The sequence below is a fragment of the Psittacula echo genome (assembly GCF_963264785.1).
Source record: "Psittacula echo genome assembly, chromosome: 6".
Taxonomy (NCBI): domain Eukaryota; kingdom Metazoa; phylum Chordata; class Aves; order Psittaciformes; family Psittacidae; genus Psittacula; species Psittacula echo.
In genome coordinates, this window is record NC_137743.1 from 28,770,891 (window position 1) to 28,785,951 (window position 15,061).

A 15,061-nucleotide genomic window follows, 5' to 3' on the forward strand; every position below is an offset into this window, starting at 1 on the left:
GAGTGCGTGTGTGTGGAGGGGGGTGTGCGTGGGCGTGCCCGGGCGGCGTGAGGGATGTTCGGCTGCGGCGGCGGCGGCGGCCGCCTGGGCTCGCCATGGTGTGAGGCGCGGTCTGAGGCGCCGCGATGAACGCAGCCGTCCCGTCGGTTTTTGACCCTAAGGGACAGGTGTTGAAGTTGGGCGAGACCTTCGAGAAGCAGCCGCGTTGCGCTTTCCACACAGTCCGTTGTGAGTGTGGGCCTGGGGAAGCACCTCGGGGACCGCTGGGCATGGGGAGGGGGCCCGGGTGCCGCCCGGCGGCACCCGGGCCCCCTCCCCATGCCCAGCGGTCCCCTGAGGGAAGGGAAGGCTGGTTGGGCAAGTGCTGCGCCCTGGCGTGGCCTTGCTCGCAGGCCGGGAGGCGAAGGTGTGGGTCGGGGCAGGCCCTGACGGGCATCGGTGTGAGGGAGGACCGGCATGGTGCTGGGGGAAAGGAAAAGGGCAGCGTGGTAAAACTATCGTCGTGGCCCGGCTCCGGCTTCGGGCTTGTAGCTTGGGCAGGCACCGGAGCGTTGTCTGTGGTTATCTGTCCAAGGAGGCAGGTCATGCCGGTAGTTTGAGGGGTCAGCTGCACAGGCAGGGCTTGGGAAGCCTAAAGGAGTTGGCTGCCTTCGTCCTGGGGTTCTGGGGTATGCCTGGGAAGTACCTGGAGTGCTGGGCCCGGAGATCAGGTTTCCATCGCTCCCAGTACGGCCATTGCCCATCCGCTCGCTACTTTCTGAGCATCGGCTTCACTTTTTACACCTTTTGCATCCAGAATGGTGCCTTGATGTAGTTCAGCTGAAAGCCAAACTAGGCTGAACCTTCGGCTTTTCTCTCTTTCCTTGTGCTTAGTTTTTAGAAGTTAAGTACAATTCAGCAATCAAAGGTTAAAGGCAGTATTAATCACAAAGCTGGTATACCCTCCCTGAGTACATAATTACAATCTAGAGAGGTGTGTGCTCAAAGATTCTGAGGGTAGCTAGGAAACAAATGCTCTCAGGATTATAGTTCTGGTAATTTAGGACTGCTGCTTCTTGTTTTGATGTCTCATTATTTATAGACTGATCCCCAAGATTCAGTCTTGCATATGTTCTTTGGAGAATGTCCTGTATGCTTTCATGCAGTGCAGCGAGATGGGTAATGTGCTTTCTGTGAGCAAATGGAACCGCACTTAGTAGGATTGTCTGTGACTGTGGGAAGGGAGGAGAGGGAGCCAGAAGAAGCTATAAATGGAATTAAACAAATGCTGTAACTTGAAATTTACCCTAATTTTAAAGAGGACTGAAAACCACGTCTGGTACCTCCTACTCTCATGATTTCTTGCTGACTCCTGTAATTTGATGATTTACTCTGAAATCTGTTTTGAAATCTCTCTTCCTTTCCAACAAATGAGACATAGAAGCTGGCACATTCATCAGTTCTGTCAAATGCACATATACAAATATCCTTTTTAGCTTGTGCTAAATGAGTGAAGGGGAAGACGTCTGCTGGTTAAAAGATCAGAAGTCCATTTACTGACGCTGGAACCAGTATCTTAAGTTTTAAAGTATTAACCACAGAGTGGCTGTATATTAAAGGAAACATTCTCTAATTTGATGAGAAACTTTAGAACTATTGTACACTTATCCCTGTGAGAGGATGTGTGGGGTTTTGCTGTAAACAAGGTTAGCAGGGGCTGTTACTCATATCTTAGCTCAAAGCTGCCTGCTGCGTGCATAGTCCTGCCCACCAGCTCCTGAAGCTCGGTTTTCTTGCCTGGTTGGTGTGCATGCTGGAGCCACTGTTCCCGGCTGTGGTCTGTGCCGCCTGGCCTGTGTGTTGCAGCAGGGTTAGCGAGCTGGGAAGCTGCCCAGCCACAGTAGAGCTCAGCCGCCTGTGACCAGCAGCGGGTGACGTGACAAGTTGCGAGGCAGGGAGCGCGTGCCATGCTGTGGCTGGGGAACGTGCCATCTGATGGGTTCCCTTTACGTGCTGGGCCTCCCGTGCCTCTCTTCAGCTGCAGTGGGGTGCCTCTCCCCAGCACAGTGTGCAGGGCAGGGCACTGGCCATCCCTGGGGTGCGAGGCTGGTTGTGCACTTGCATTTGCTAGAACCACGGGTTCAAACCCACGTGTTACCATGTGCCTTGCAGAGCCTCTCGATGCTGTCCTATCCCTAGATCTGTGCAGGCAGGCCTTTCAGCCGCAGCCCTGCCAAATTCATTTGTGGTAGAAATATCATTTCTATAGATAATGATATGTTACATGGCTACAGCACTGATGCCTGAGCATGTGCTCATTTTCAATGTCTCAGTTTTTTTTAAAAGGACTAGAAGTTGATGACTTCTTTTGTTTGAAACTTATTTTAATCAACTATTTAGATGTTGAAAAAGACAAAAAGGAAATTAATATTTAATTGGGAAGTAGTTTCCCTTTTGACAAAAATAAATATACTGAAACCAAGTTTTGGTCACCTTCTGACATGCATGTTACACTAAAATCAGAAAAGGTCATTGAAGTTTAAAGATGTTCTTTTAGTCACTTGTCTACACCTCCTATATTTGGGATAAACATTTTCAAGAATTATTTATTGATATTTCTGAAAATAATTACATGAGGGTTTATCTTTTGAAATATAACACAGCTCGTTCGGCCTCTTTATCCATTAAAAAGTAAAAGCATTTTTCTGATTGTAATTGAAAGGTTTTAACACGCACTGAATCCTGAGAAAACCAGCTTGACTTTGGATTCTACTGGTTTATGAAACGATCTGCTCAGGGGAATGGTCAATAATACACTAGCAAAAAAGGCTTTAACTTAGTAGACTCCAACTGCAATTAAAAGGTGTTTACATTTATAAGATTTGTGAAAAGCCTGTAAATAATTCACTTTGCTTTTATATTTAGATGACTTTAAGCCAGCATCTATTGATATGTCCTGTGAAGGAGACCTTGAAGTTGGCAAAGGTGAACAGGTGACAATAACACTGCCGAATATTGAGGTGAGTGATGGGCCTAAGGGAATGATTTATTTTATTGTCACAGGTATATACTGCATGTAGAAGGATATGAAGTTTCAGTGCTGTTTCAGAGCAGCTTGTGTGATTTTTAGAGTTGAAAAACAATTGCTATAGGAATGTAAAATTACCAAAGACCTGAAAGTTAAACAGCTGCACTGTAACTTTAAGTGTGTTCACCGCATTGGAAATAAGCTGTAGGATGACCCAGAAGTGTTGCGTACACAGAAAAGCTTCATGTGGATGTTGGCAGCATGAGTTTCCCCTTGGTATTTATTGCTCTAGTGCAGTTCTAAAGCAGGAAAGACTGGAAAGGGAAAATTTACTACCTGCCATGTTTTACTGCTTTGCTGATACGGTAACTGAAACCCCTCTTGGTAAAAGATGTCCTGCAGTGAGCATGTTCTCATTGGGAAATAAGAGTTTCATCAGTTTTCAACTAAGCTAAGCTGGGTGAAATCCCATTGCAGTCAAACACCGGCTGCTTTTTGGTCGTGGCTACTGTGAGTCTAATTTGAATTAACCAGCAACATTTTAAAAGGCTAAAAATGATCACTTGTAGTGAATTTGGCATCACTGTGTTGGATTGCTGTTACTAAGGCAGACTAGAGCAATAACACTCACTGGACTTCTGATTTCATAGGGCTCAACTCCACCAGTGACTGTGTTCAAGGGTTCAAAGAAGCCATACCTGAAAGAATGTATTTTAATTTTCAACCATGACACTGGAGAATGTCGTCTAGAAAAACTTAGTAGCAACATCACCGTGAAAAAAACCAGGTGGGTGATTTACAGGGGAAACAACTGTGCTTTAGTCATTGTGAAAATTGATTTGTTAATGAGTTTAAACTGAGATGCATAACTACCAGTTCCTGTTTTTAGGAAAACATCGTTTTTAGAAAGTACCTGGCCTCATTCAATAGAACGAAAAGCCTGCTTTCTCAGAACACTGACTTCACAGCTGTCGAGCCTTGACTGGGAGAAGTGGGAATGGTTTTGTTTGTTTGTTTTAATTAAAAGTTGTGTCATTGTTTAAATAGATGGTAACTATTTTCTGATGATTTTGGCGGGGAATCTGTTTGGGAACTAGCTTGCCCACTGGCTTCTGACTTCTAAATGAGGAAATAAAAAAGATAAATTATGTGACATGGTAGAAGGAAAACAAGCCATTAACAAGTTTTTTAATGTGTTGTGGTTTTGTTGTGGTTTTTTGTTTGTTTGTTTGTTTTCCTGCTACTGAGTTCATGTAAGTCATCTTCAGCAGAATTATGTGATCCTGGGTAGCCAGGTATAAAAGCAAATAAACTGGCAAAGGGTTAAAAAGTTGTTAGCACTGTATTAAACCCCAATTTTTAATATGTATATAGAATTACATGCTAGTTTTATAATGTACCTAGAAATCTAATGAAGTTTTGTAGAAAGGCACGACAAATAATTCCATCGCTTAAGGTATTGTGTCCCCTGTATACTTGCCTCTTTCCTTGCATCCTGTGTTGTAGTAATTAGAAATCTTTTGCTTTTCCACACAGAGCTGAAGGAAGCAGTAAAGTCCAGTCTCGCATAGAGCAGCAACAGCAGCAAATGCGAAATGCAGCTAAGGTTCCAAACAATATTAAAAATTCTCCACCAAAAGAAAAGATGTTTCCATCTTCTCCCATGGATGATATTGAACGAGGTAAGCTTCACCAGCACATACGTTTCAGGAACTTTGCTCTTAACTAGAAGTTAGTTTGTAGAGCCAAAGGGTTATGTTGGGGTTGGTTTGCTTGTTTGTTTGTCTTTTATTAGAGATTCACAGTAGAAGCTGATTAAGCACCCTGATATTGATTAAATACCTGATTAATTACCCTGACATTGAAATGACCATTCTGGCTCAAGTAGTAACAAGGCAGTATTTGGAACTTGCTAAGGTAATAAAGTAAGGTGAACCATTAGGCTTAATAATGCCCAGGGTCCCACTGCTTGCTGTCCTTGATCATGTCTTCTGCTGCTACTTTAATCAAGTATACAGTTGGCTGTATTGTGGCACTGGAACCAACTAAGTTGTTTCCTTTTCGACATTGTTCCCCATTCTTTCTCTGCATCCAGCCAATGTATAGGTTACAGTGCTTTGCGACTCAAAATACTTCTTGAATTACTGGATAAGATCTTGTGAAAGATGAGGTTCTAAAGAAAAAGACGCCTAAAAACCTGCACAACTCAACCCTTGAACTGAAACCTATATACTGTGGTTTTGGGAGTCTCTTGTTTGGTGTGACACTCATATTTCAGTTAATGGGAGGCCTTATTTCCTTTTGGAGGACAGGAAGGCGGCAGGTGGTAATTACTTGGTACAGAAATGCTGACAGCTGGCAGTTTCATTGACTGGAACTGACATCTGCCTCCTAAGATGTTCTGAATTCCTTTAAACAAATACATATTTTTTTTTTTAGATGTTATTATGAAGGGTTTGGGTTGGGTATTTTTTCCATTTTGGTCTTAAACGCTGACTAGAAATCCATGCCACAGAACAGTACTAGAATATATCTAAGGTTGCAAAGAGGAAGGAGTCCTTGAGCACATGGAATAAAATGATGCTTTTTCTTGGTGATCTCTTGTTTTGGGGGGAGTGATGGTGTCAAACATATTGTAAGTCGCCAACGTGGCTGCCAACATGTATCAAACTCGTGTGTAGTGACAGTCCAACTATGAGTACTACTAAATAATGCAGAATAATTGACCAATAGGGATGGTAGGGACCTTTTGAAGTCATCTAGTCCATTCTCCTGTCCTAATTTTCTGTTGTAATTTTTCAACCTGTTCTTAAAGCCCTCCAGTAATGATGGATCCTGTATTCTCCCTGGCAATCCATTCCAGGGCTTTGGTCTCCTTACCATTCAGGTTCTTCCTAATAAATAATCTGACAGTAAGCCCATTACTACTTTTATATTTATCATGCAAGCATAGACAAGGTTACTCTGCTGCTTTTGAGCAGTCCTTCGTGTGTTCGGAAGCTGCTATGTCTTTCCCATTCTTTAGGCAAAATGATGCCAGCTGGTTTGCTCTTTCCTTAGAAGTTAAGTTTTCAAGATGCCTGATTAAGTGTCACTCTGCTTTAGCTCTTACTACGAGTCCAAAATGTTCCTGAAGCCTAAATACATTTACTAATTCAGTCAAGGTTTTAGCAGTGCTGAGTTGAGTAAGGTGAGTGTCTTACAGTCATTGTTATACACACAGACCAAATAGTATCATGTCCCCATGTAATGCTTGTCATTTCCACAACAGCATGGTGTGCTAGAGCTGTGTGTAGTGATCCACTGTAACTCTGACTCTTAAGCATTGCCTACATAATTGTTCTTCATTCCATGGTTGTGTAACTGACTATTCCTGCTTAAGTACACCACCTTGAACTTGTTACTAACTTTGTTTTCTTGGGTGGGGGAAAGGTCACTCTAGCTTTGTCCTCTGGTATAAATACAGGCCTTTCACCTCTTGAAATAATTTAAATTCTGTCAGATTAACTTATGTCAAAATAAAAGGCACAGATCTTATTCCTCAGTTCTCGATATTAGCCTTTCAATTAATTTTTTTCTCTTACTAGACATTGGTAAGAGCAGGGATGAAGTGGAACTCCTAGAATCGTAGAACAGTTTGGGTTGGAAGGAACCTTCAAAGGTCATTTTGTCTAACCGCCTCACAATGAGCAGGGAAAATCAAATTGCATAGGACTTGAGTGGTATCTTTCAGTTACCTTACAGCTCCTGATGTGGGGCAGATCAGTTGTTTATTTGGCCTTTCTTCTCTAGAATTAAATCTGAAATTACTTCTTGATCATTCTGTTAGCTGCATCCTAATATTTACCTTAGCTTTTCTGTCATCTTTTCTGTCCTTAAGCTGTTCTCTTACGCACCCTCCTTAGTAACAGGAGGGTGCTTCCATTTTCCGCCTTGCCCTTCTCTTTCTTTATGTCTGAGCCAGCCCGTCTGGTCTTTTAGTGTACCTTCTTCCATGGCATTGGGTTAGTTTGTCCTTGTAGCCATAGCGGCACTATTTCAGGTGCCACTTTTCCTGAACACCGTTTTCCTTTAGACTTGCCTTTGATAAGGCTGACTAACCTAAATACCTTTCCTTTACAGAGACCTTTGATAACTCAGAACTGGGAAGCTTTATGGAGCTTTGTGTTGAAACTTATTCTATTGTTCTCCCTTCTTCTCTTGATTAAGCTTTGAGCCATCTGGCATCTTGGTGACTTTCATCTTCAACCTGCTGTTCAAATTTACCCAATACAGAAGTGAGATGTGCCACTCTCCTACTTGCTTTCTGTCTGCTGTGTCTAAGCTGTTCCTGAAGTATTCCAAGTGCTTATAAGACCATCTTAACAAATGTCTGGGTTACAATCTTGTATAATGATAAACTTCTGCACTCTGGGTAAATCCTCAAGTTGCTGTATAAAATTTCCATCTCTGTGATTCAGTGGTCTGTTTCAGACTTCTAAATTCAGCAGCACCCCTATTTTGCACATTATTATGTGTACCCTTTGTGCAAAAAGTAACTTTCTTTGTATGTTGGACTTTGGCTAGTATATATCAAAAATGCATTACTATTCAGTATAATCTACCCAGTCACACTCTTCTAAATATTATTGTACTCAGGTGAGTTATTTCATTAAGAATGCAAGTTGATGGAGTCAGTTTGATTTCCTGTATTTCTTGTGTACTTCATGTTCTAGCTAAATAGTCAGCTGTGGATGGTTCCTTTCGTGCTTTACTTGGTTTGAGCAAAATGTCACATAGTCCAAATAAATGTATTGATTGTAATGTTGAACTGTTGGGAGGCATTTTGGGTGCAGACATCTTACAGCTGACTTATCTGTGTGACTGTAAGTGCAGTTTTGGTCAGTGAAAGGCATTTTTGGGGTGCTAAGGAAAACACACAGGGCGTGCTAGTTGCAGAAATTAAAGGCTATGTGGGATGCACTACCCTGTGGAATGTGGGGTTAGCATTTGGGTTCACAGTCACCCTTTTTCAACACTTGGCTTGAAAGGGATAAAGTGCCCAAGCTACAAGACTACAAGAGCAGAAAACCACATGACAGGCTGGCTGGATGCTTGCTTGTGCCCTTTTCTTTGTCCTGGAGGGCTTTGGGTTAGTTTTTTGGTTTTTTTTTTTTTTTTTTTTTAGTTGCTACAATGCCATGTACCTGATTTCTGTTGTCGATTTTTTTTTTTCTTATTATTTTTCCCCTCCTTCTTCTATTTCAATTATAATAAATATTAACTAAGAAACCAATCATATTGTTTGCAGAGCTAAAAGCAGAAGCCAGTATCATGGACCAGCTGAGTAGCTCTGACAGTTCATCTGATTCTAAAAGTTCTTCATCCTCTTCAAGTAGTGAAAATAGTTCTAGTGATTCTGAAGATGAGGAAACGAAGCCCTCTCTTCCTATGTCAATGCCATATTTGCAGCTACAGCCTGCTGTGTCTGCCATACCACAACAGGCTGTCCCCGACAAAGATGCCAGTCATAACAGATCCCAAGAGAGCAGTGGTCATATGATGAATACACTACGTAAGTACAAAAGCTGTTCTTTTCTTAGTGCACAGTGCCAGACATCAAGATTTTGAAAGGAAACCATATTGTTTTTAAGTATGTCTCTGTTATAATTAAAACTGTGGGAAGTGATGCTAGGGTTTGATTGTTCAGCAGTGCTCTGAATTAGACATTGGGTTAAAAGGCTCTTTGGTCCCCAGCAATATTAAATTTCAACTGCTGATGCAGTTGAAAATATTTCCTAAGCTCTTCTGGCTTCCTCCCAGTTTATATACATTGGGACTGGAGAACAGTAATTTTGTATTGAAAATACTGGAATGAACAGGCACTCCCAAAACATATGCTTATAATTTCTTGGGTAGAACTATGGGAAAGATACTATACTCACCATACTCTGAATTACAGAAGACATGGTGTATTCTTAGCTACTTTAGTTACTATTATTCATGGCACCATTCCACTGGACAGCATGGCAAAACTGTCCTTTGCATATAAGGAAGGAGGTGATTTGCTTTCAGGTGACACTATCTTATTCCACCCACTCAGGCAACTAAAAATGTAATTTGAAGAGTAGCTGTAATGTTGTTGAAGAAGTGGTTGCTGTGCAGCCTGGAATTAATGTTCAGTGTATTCAAAAAGGAGAGTTTAGACACTAAAAAAAAAAAAATCCCACTAGGTAGAGACTCTTAAGTTCACTACCTAAGTAGCAGGAGTACTCATAGAAGTAAGTATCAGCTATGGTGACTTTTTGAAACTGATTAATTAGGTGCTTAGCTGCAGGCTCTTGGTTTGATGGGGTTTTTTTTTTCCCATCAGTCCTGGTTTGCAGCCCAAGATCTTTAAGGTTTATCATTTGTGTGTAAACTTGTTATACTGACATGTTAGACTCTGGCAGATCCAGATCCTTTTATTTCAGTACTTAGTTGATGATATGAACAGCTTTTGGTTTGGTTTTATGTTTTCTGTGGGTTTTTTTTCGGGGGGGGGGTTGTGTTCTTTTTTCCATAGCTAGTATTTAAATACATACGTAAATATCTGTGCTGTTTATTTATGTACTGCATTAAAAGATAAGATCAGACTGAGAAGTCCTGTGACTTCATGTGCAAAGGACTAAATGCTGCTTTCATTTTACTGTCACTGTAGAGAACAATGTCTTCATGTTAATAATTTGCGTAACTTGAGTGTGCCATTTATTTCAACTCTTATTCACAAAAGAGATTTCCCATTCTTCATGCTTTAAATAAAACTTGTTACAAAAACAAGATTAAGCTCTATCCCCAGTGACAGAATCCCAGCTGGCAAAGTTTCCACTGAGAAACACAGTTACAAGTACAGGTGGCCACATCCACTGGTTCCAACAGTCACAGTGAGAAAAGGTTGCTTAAAACATGACAAGATCAAAACTGTTACAGGGGAATTTGGTGGCTTGATGGTGCTTGAGAACTGTGTTCACAGGTAGAACCTGTCTGTAGCATAAAGCCTTGGGCTGAACTATCTGAGCTTGCCTAGATCTTTACCTTAATCCTGTTTAACTTCTGTTATGGTTACATATCTATTTACTCCTACATATCCTTTTCTCCTTTATGATTCTTTCCCAAACTTACAGTACAGTTAACACTTAAAGTACACTTCAACTAGACAAAGCCCCAAACAGCTACTTTCAAGGAGAATGTGTTTCTCTAGCTCTCCTGCTGAGTGAATTTGGCAGGAGAGTGAAACCTGGAGAAACTAAATAGATAGCACATGGTTCTAGCTTGAATGGCAACAGTTCTCAGTTGGGGTCCTATACAGTCACTTTTTCCATCTCAATGTTTTACAAAAATACAATACTGATTCAACAGATGTCAGCACAAGCTGTTTGCTTGTCTAGCCTCATTTTGAGGTTTGACCACTTATGTGTGTGACTGGCTTTCTGCACCTTTGTAGAATCAGGGATGCACTAGGTAATTAGTGAGCTTTCCTTTGGCCTGCTGCAGGCAGGCGGAAGGCTCAGAGAGCAGAGGTTTACGTCCCCTTATAACAAAGTTTGTAAACAGTGGTACTGATGGATCCGTTCTTCATAAATATTTGATCATATGTTGCTTTATGTCTACTTTTTAACAACAGTTATGTTAAATAAAGCAATTTTCCAAAATAAACTCAGCATAGCTTGGCTATTCTGGGGCCTTGTAACATACACAATATTAAGCACAACTTTACTTCTTTTGGTACTTGGAGCTGGTACAAACAGCTGGTCATAAAAAAAACTTCCTTTTATTGATTGGTTTGGTGCTGATGTGGCTATGAAGATCTGTGAAATATGGGTCACTCCTATGAGCTTCTGCATACCCAACTCACAAGAATTCAACTGAATGTAATGTAGTCACTGTTTTCAAGTTTAGGAAATGTCATAAATGCATCTATTTCCCCAGTTAATGTTGCTAATAAACAATTGGCACTGTGAAAACTGAATTAATTTTCCCCACTTTATTGCTGCCTATTAAGGTCAATAGAGTCTAGATGTTCTTCAGAGTCTTAGTTAAATAAACTTCCTGTTCTTGCACGAAACCCACCTGAAAACTACCAACTCTAATTTGTTTTGTTTTGCCATCTCTTTACCCCCTTTTTTATAAGCCTACCTCCAAAGAAACCACCTTTAGAAAGTTTTCCCTGAAGTAAATCCTAATGCATTATTTCTGACTCTGGAACTTGGACTTCTCGCTTTCCCATCTGCTGGTTTTCACAAGCATTGGTATTTTTGGCTGATGTTATAGGGTTTGTGTAATTTCTATTAACTATGTTGAAATAACCTTTGAAGGCTGCAGGATCACTATTTGGAAGGTTGTTATCTTGTTCGTACTCCCAGTCCTCTCCTAAAGTAGGTAGTACACAATGGGGTTGGGGTTTCTAGGAATTCACTGTTAAGTTTTCATTTGAGTGATAAATGCATGAGTTTAATTTATTAATGCCATTCTCTGCCCTGAAACATTTTTTCTTAGGATGATATATAGTCCTGAATAAGTATTGATAAATCACTTGATTTTGTTCTTTCAAAATGGCTTTTTTTAATTTAGGTTATGATACAGCTGTAAATGTTGGCTTTATATAAAGGATTGGTCAAAAGTTGTCTATAGTAGTATTTTAAAGATTGCTGGAAACAGCCATCTTCACTATCCTTGTCTTTATATAACATGTTTTCTGTTTTGCTGTGGAGAATCACGTACCACTTTTTAAGCTTTAGTGGTGACATAGCGGAAAACAAGGGCAGACTAAATGCCACCATGTCAGACTTCAGTGCTCTGGCAGGAATGATGCCTGATAACAAAAGATCCGATCCAAGTGTCTTGTTGGGTTTACCCTCTTGAGGTTACTTTTCTACTCATCTGCAAAAGTAATCTGTGAAGGGTGCTGCTGCTGAGGAAAGGGCATGTGAAAACAGTGCCTACTCAGTTCCAGTGATTTTCCTTTGCTTTTTAGGCCATTTCTTGTGGAATACATCTCTCAACCAGAGATGCATTCCTTTTATATTATTTCTTTTTTTTTTTTTTATGTCTGTTTGGCAAGAGAGGTGTGACTAGAACCATACTAGTTTGAACAAGTTCCTAAAAAGGCAGGGGAATTTGCTAGATACAATGTAGATTCTATATAGCATGCTGTGTGGTTTTTGTTAGCTATCTGTCATTATGGAACGATTCCTGCCCTCCCTCCCACCCCCTAAGCTTATGGACATCCACTGCAAGCGCAATACAGTCTGTCTTCTCACTTCCCGGTTTTGAAATATATATAGCCACCAAATTAAAGTGCTGTGCAAAATTTCTTTTGATGTTTTGTTTGTTCACTTGTTCCAAAACCTGTTTGAAATAGTAGGTCACTGATACATCTTTAAATGGTATGTCAAAGAGCTGCTCGTCTTGATTGAGACATAATTTGTTTTCAAGCACAGCTGACTCGCATTCAGATGTGTTTCACACAGAACCCCAACAACTCATTTTTCACAAATCTGCATTCACCATCAGTTTTTCCCACTTATGAAGCATGAAAATGTGGGTGGCAAAGATAGCTAGGTGTTGTCTTTTGTGATCTGGTGATATTAAATAAATGCACTTGTAGCTAACAAGCTAATGGCTTCCTTGCCCAGAAAGAAAAGTGATGTCTCTAAGGTTCTGTCACTGGGGAGTTGGCTTCTACACGTATTTATTCTCTTATCATAGAATAGGGTTAGAAGGGACCTTTAAAGATATCTAGCCCACCCCACTCCTCCCCGTCTCCGACATATTTGCTATTAGTTTTTGCAACTCTTTAATTCGGAAAGGGAATATCTTGAAAGAATCAAAGTATTTCTTTAGAAATGACTAATGCAATTACTCTCTCTCTTCTAGGAAATGACTTGCAGCTGAGTGAATCTGGAAGCGATAGTGATGACTGAACAGTTTTTTGGCCTTAAATGTATCACCTTTTTTTGCTAAATATGTCTTAGCATCTGTTTTGCACTAAGATTAGATTACCAGAGACTGGAATGAATGTCCTCGATTTTGATAATAGACATCCTAATTTTCTACTGACACATCATGTCTATAATACAGCAGCATTGACATCATGTCAGTGCTATGGTTATGTGTTTATCTTTCAAATTACTGTATTTACAGTAAAATTGTGTATGATCTGATTTTGATTATTTTTGCCTCAGCCACCTGTTTTACTTGAAACTGATTTGTAACAGCTAGTTACTTTATATAAATAGTTACAGAATGGAGAAATTCCTGATATTTATGGAGGCAAGTTTCCTTCCTATAATTTAAATGCTGATCTCACAACTTTTACTTGGAGGGAGTGAAAGGGAGAACAACTAAATGAAGTCTGCTGTGTCTGCTATACTTTTTGTTTAGTTCACAGTTCATACCTTTAAGGAAACTGCTGAATAATGTGGTCCACTAGTGCAGTTACAGTTTACAATTGTTCAACACATTGCTGAATTCTTAATTTCATTGTATTATAGGTCTTTATATTTCTGAGCGTCAAGATTCCTGAGGAAACTTGTCTATTCTCTGCCTTTTTTATACAACTTGAATAGGCTGGTCTTTTTACAACCTTTTTGTATCTAAATTTCGATAACTGCAGAGACAGCAATGAACTTCCTTCATTCAATTCTGTAACAGAAATCAGAAAATTTCTTTGTAGGAGTATAAAAGTAATTTAATAAAGCAGTATTTATCATTTTCATGTTTCTGATTCTGTTCTTTACTGGTTAAGAACTCGCCTTCCTACCTTTAGTAGTCTTGCCAGTGAAAGGGTCATGCAAAGAAGCAGAAAGCAGTGAATGGTAGCTAATACACACTCCCCACCCTGTCTGCAAGGCTTCTGTGTTGCTTTTGCCTATATTGAGACAAGCTCTAAGAAGAACTTGCCAAAAGTTTATGGCACTGCTGGTGTACTGATGAATGTTTATTACAGATTATATCTAAATGGCATTGGTAAGTGTTAGACAGGAGGTGGTGTTTGCCTAGTCTTGTTTGGATTTCCCCATTTGAAATCATATTTCAAGACCTGACAAACTGCAAGTAGTAGTCCAAATTTTATCCTATAGTTTACTACTGAGTTTTGTAACTAACAGTAGCAAATGTCTGTAGGATGAATTCTGAGGAGATGAAGCTGCTCAATCTTGCATGGAAGTCTCCATTGCTAGATTGCAGTGATTGATTTGCAGCTCTCTGTCTAAACTGTGAAGACTGAATCCTATACATAAGCATGAATGTGCAGACATGAAATGCACACTTGGTAAATGTATACAATAGATGGTACTAGACTGGCTTATGCTTTCATCTGTGCTGTGAGTATCAGCCAGTGCTTATCTCTAGACAGAAAAAGAGCCCCAAATCACATCTACCCATCACAACGGAACCTTTATTGGTGTCACCAGGCAGAAGTGAAATATTGGGAATGCTGCTTTCTGATGCTTCCTCACCTCATGTTCTGTACATGGCACTGGTCCATGCTCTGTACCAGGTAATAGCTTGGTAGTCTTGCAGCTTCCTAAAGCTGTGTCATAAGCAAAACATTTTCTTGTTTATACTCAAAGGAAAAATCTCAAGTTAATAACCATGGGTGAGCAGGTCTTTGAGAAGAAAAGGGCTAATAAGCAACCTTGAAGAGGATGCTCTGTAATAAGCCCCGTAAGATGCTTGGAACTTTCTCAAGGGAAAGGGTATTTAATTCTCTGATGGATCATAGCTGTTGGTACAGGAGCTTTAGCAGAGTACTTGGTTCTTGGCACCTGCTGCTAATAAGGATGTGAGGAGCTCAGATGTTGTATGTCACCTTAGGACTAAGGAGCAGCCTTATATTCCAAATAGAAAGGGGTGCATGATAATGCAGTGTCCTGAGCTGCAATATCTGCTTTTTGCCTTCCCTCTGTCCCCAGCAGTTTACTTGCGTCAAAGCCTTCCTTTAGGCCAACACTAAATTCTAACTCTAGCCCGAGTGCTGCTTTTTTCCCCCTGAATAGTGCATTCAGGGTGTATGGGAGGGAGCAGAAGTATGGA

The 15,061-nt window shown here is 40.5% G+C and overlaps 1 protein-coding gene across 4 annotated transcripts; it reads left to right on the forward strand.

Annotated features, from left to right (window-relative positions):
* Positions 1 to 38: 38 nt before the first annotated feature.
* EAF2 (ELL associated factor 2) lies at positions 39 to 13,695 on the forward strand. Of its 4 annotated transcripts, XM_080621787.1 has the most exons (7): positions 39 to 228; positions 2,905 to 2,999; positions 3,658 to 3,794; positions 3,897 to 3,998; positions 4,544 to 4,689; positions 8,298 to 8,561; positions 12,902 to 13,695. In XM_080621787.1, the coding sequence occupies exons 1-7, from the start codon at positions 126 to 128 to the stop codon at positions 12,946 to 12,948; spliced, it is 894 nt and encodes a 297-aa protein (XP_080477913.1). In that variant the 5' UTR covers positions 39 to 125; the 3' UTR covers positions 12,949 to 13,695. The 4 variants fall into 4 exon arrangements, with proteins under 4 accessions (XP_080477913.1, XP_080477915.1, XP_080477912.1 ...); XM_080621789.1 differs by lacking the exon at positions 3,897 to 3,998; XM_080621786.1 differs by lacking the exon at positions 12,902 to 13,695 and having other exon boundaries at positions 8,298 to 8,676.
* Positions 13,696 to 15,061: the final 1,366 nt, after the last annotated feature.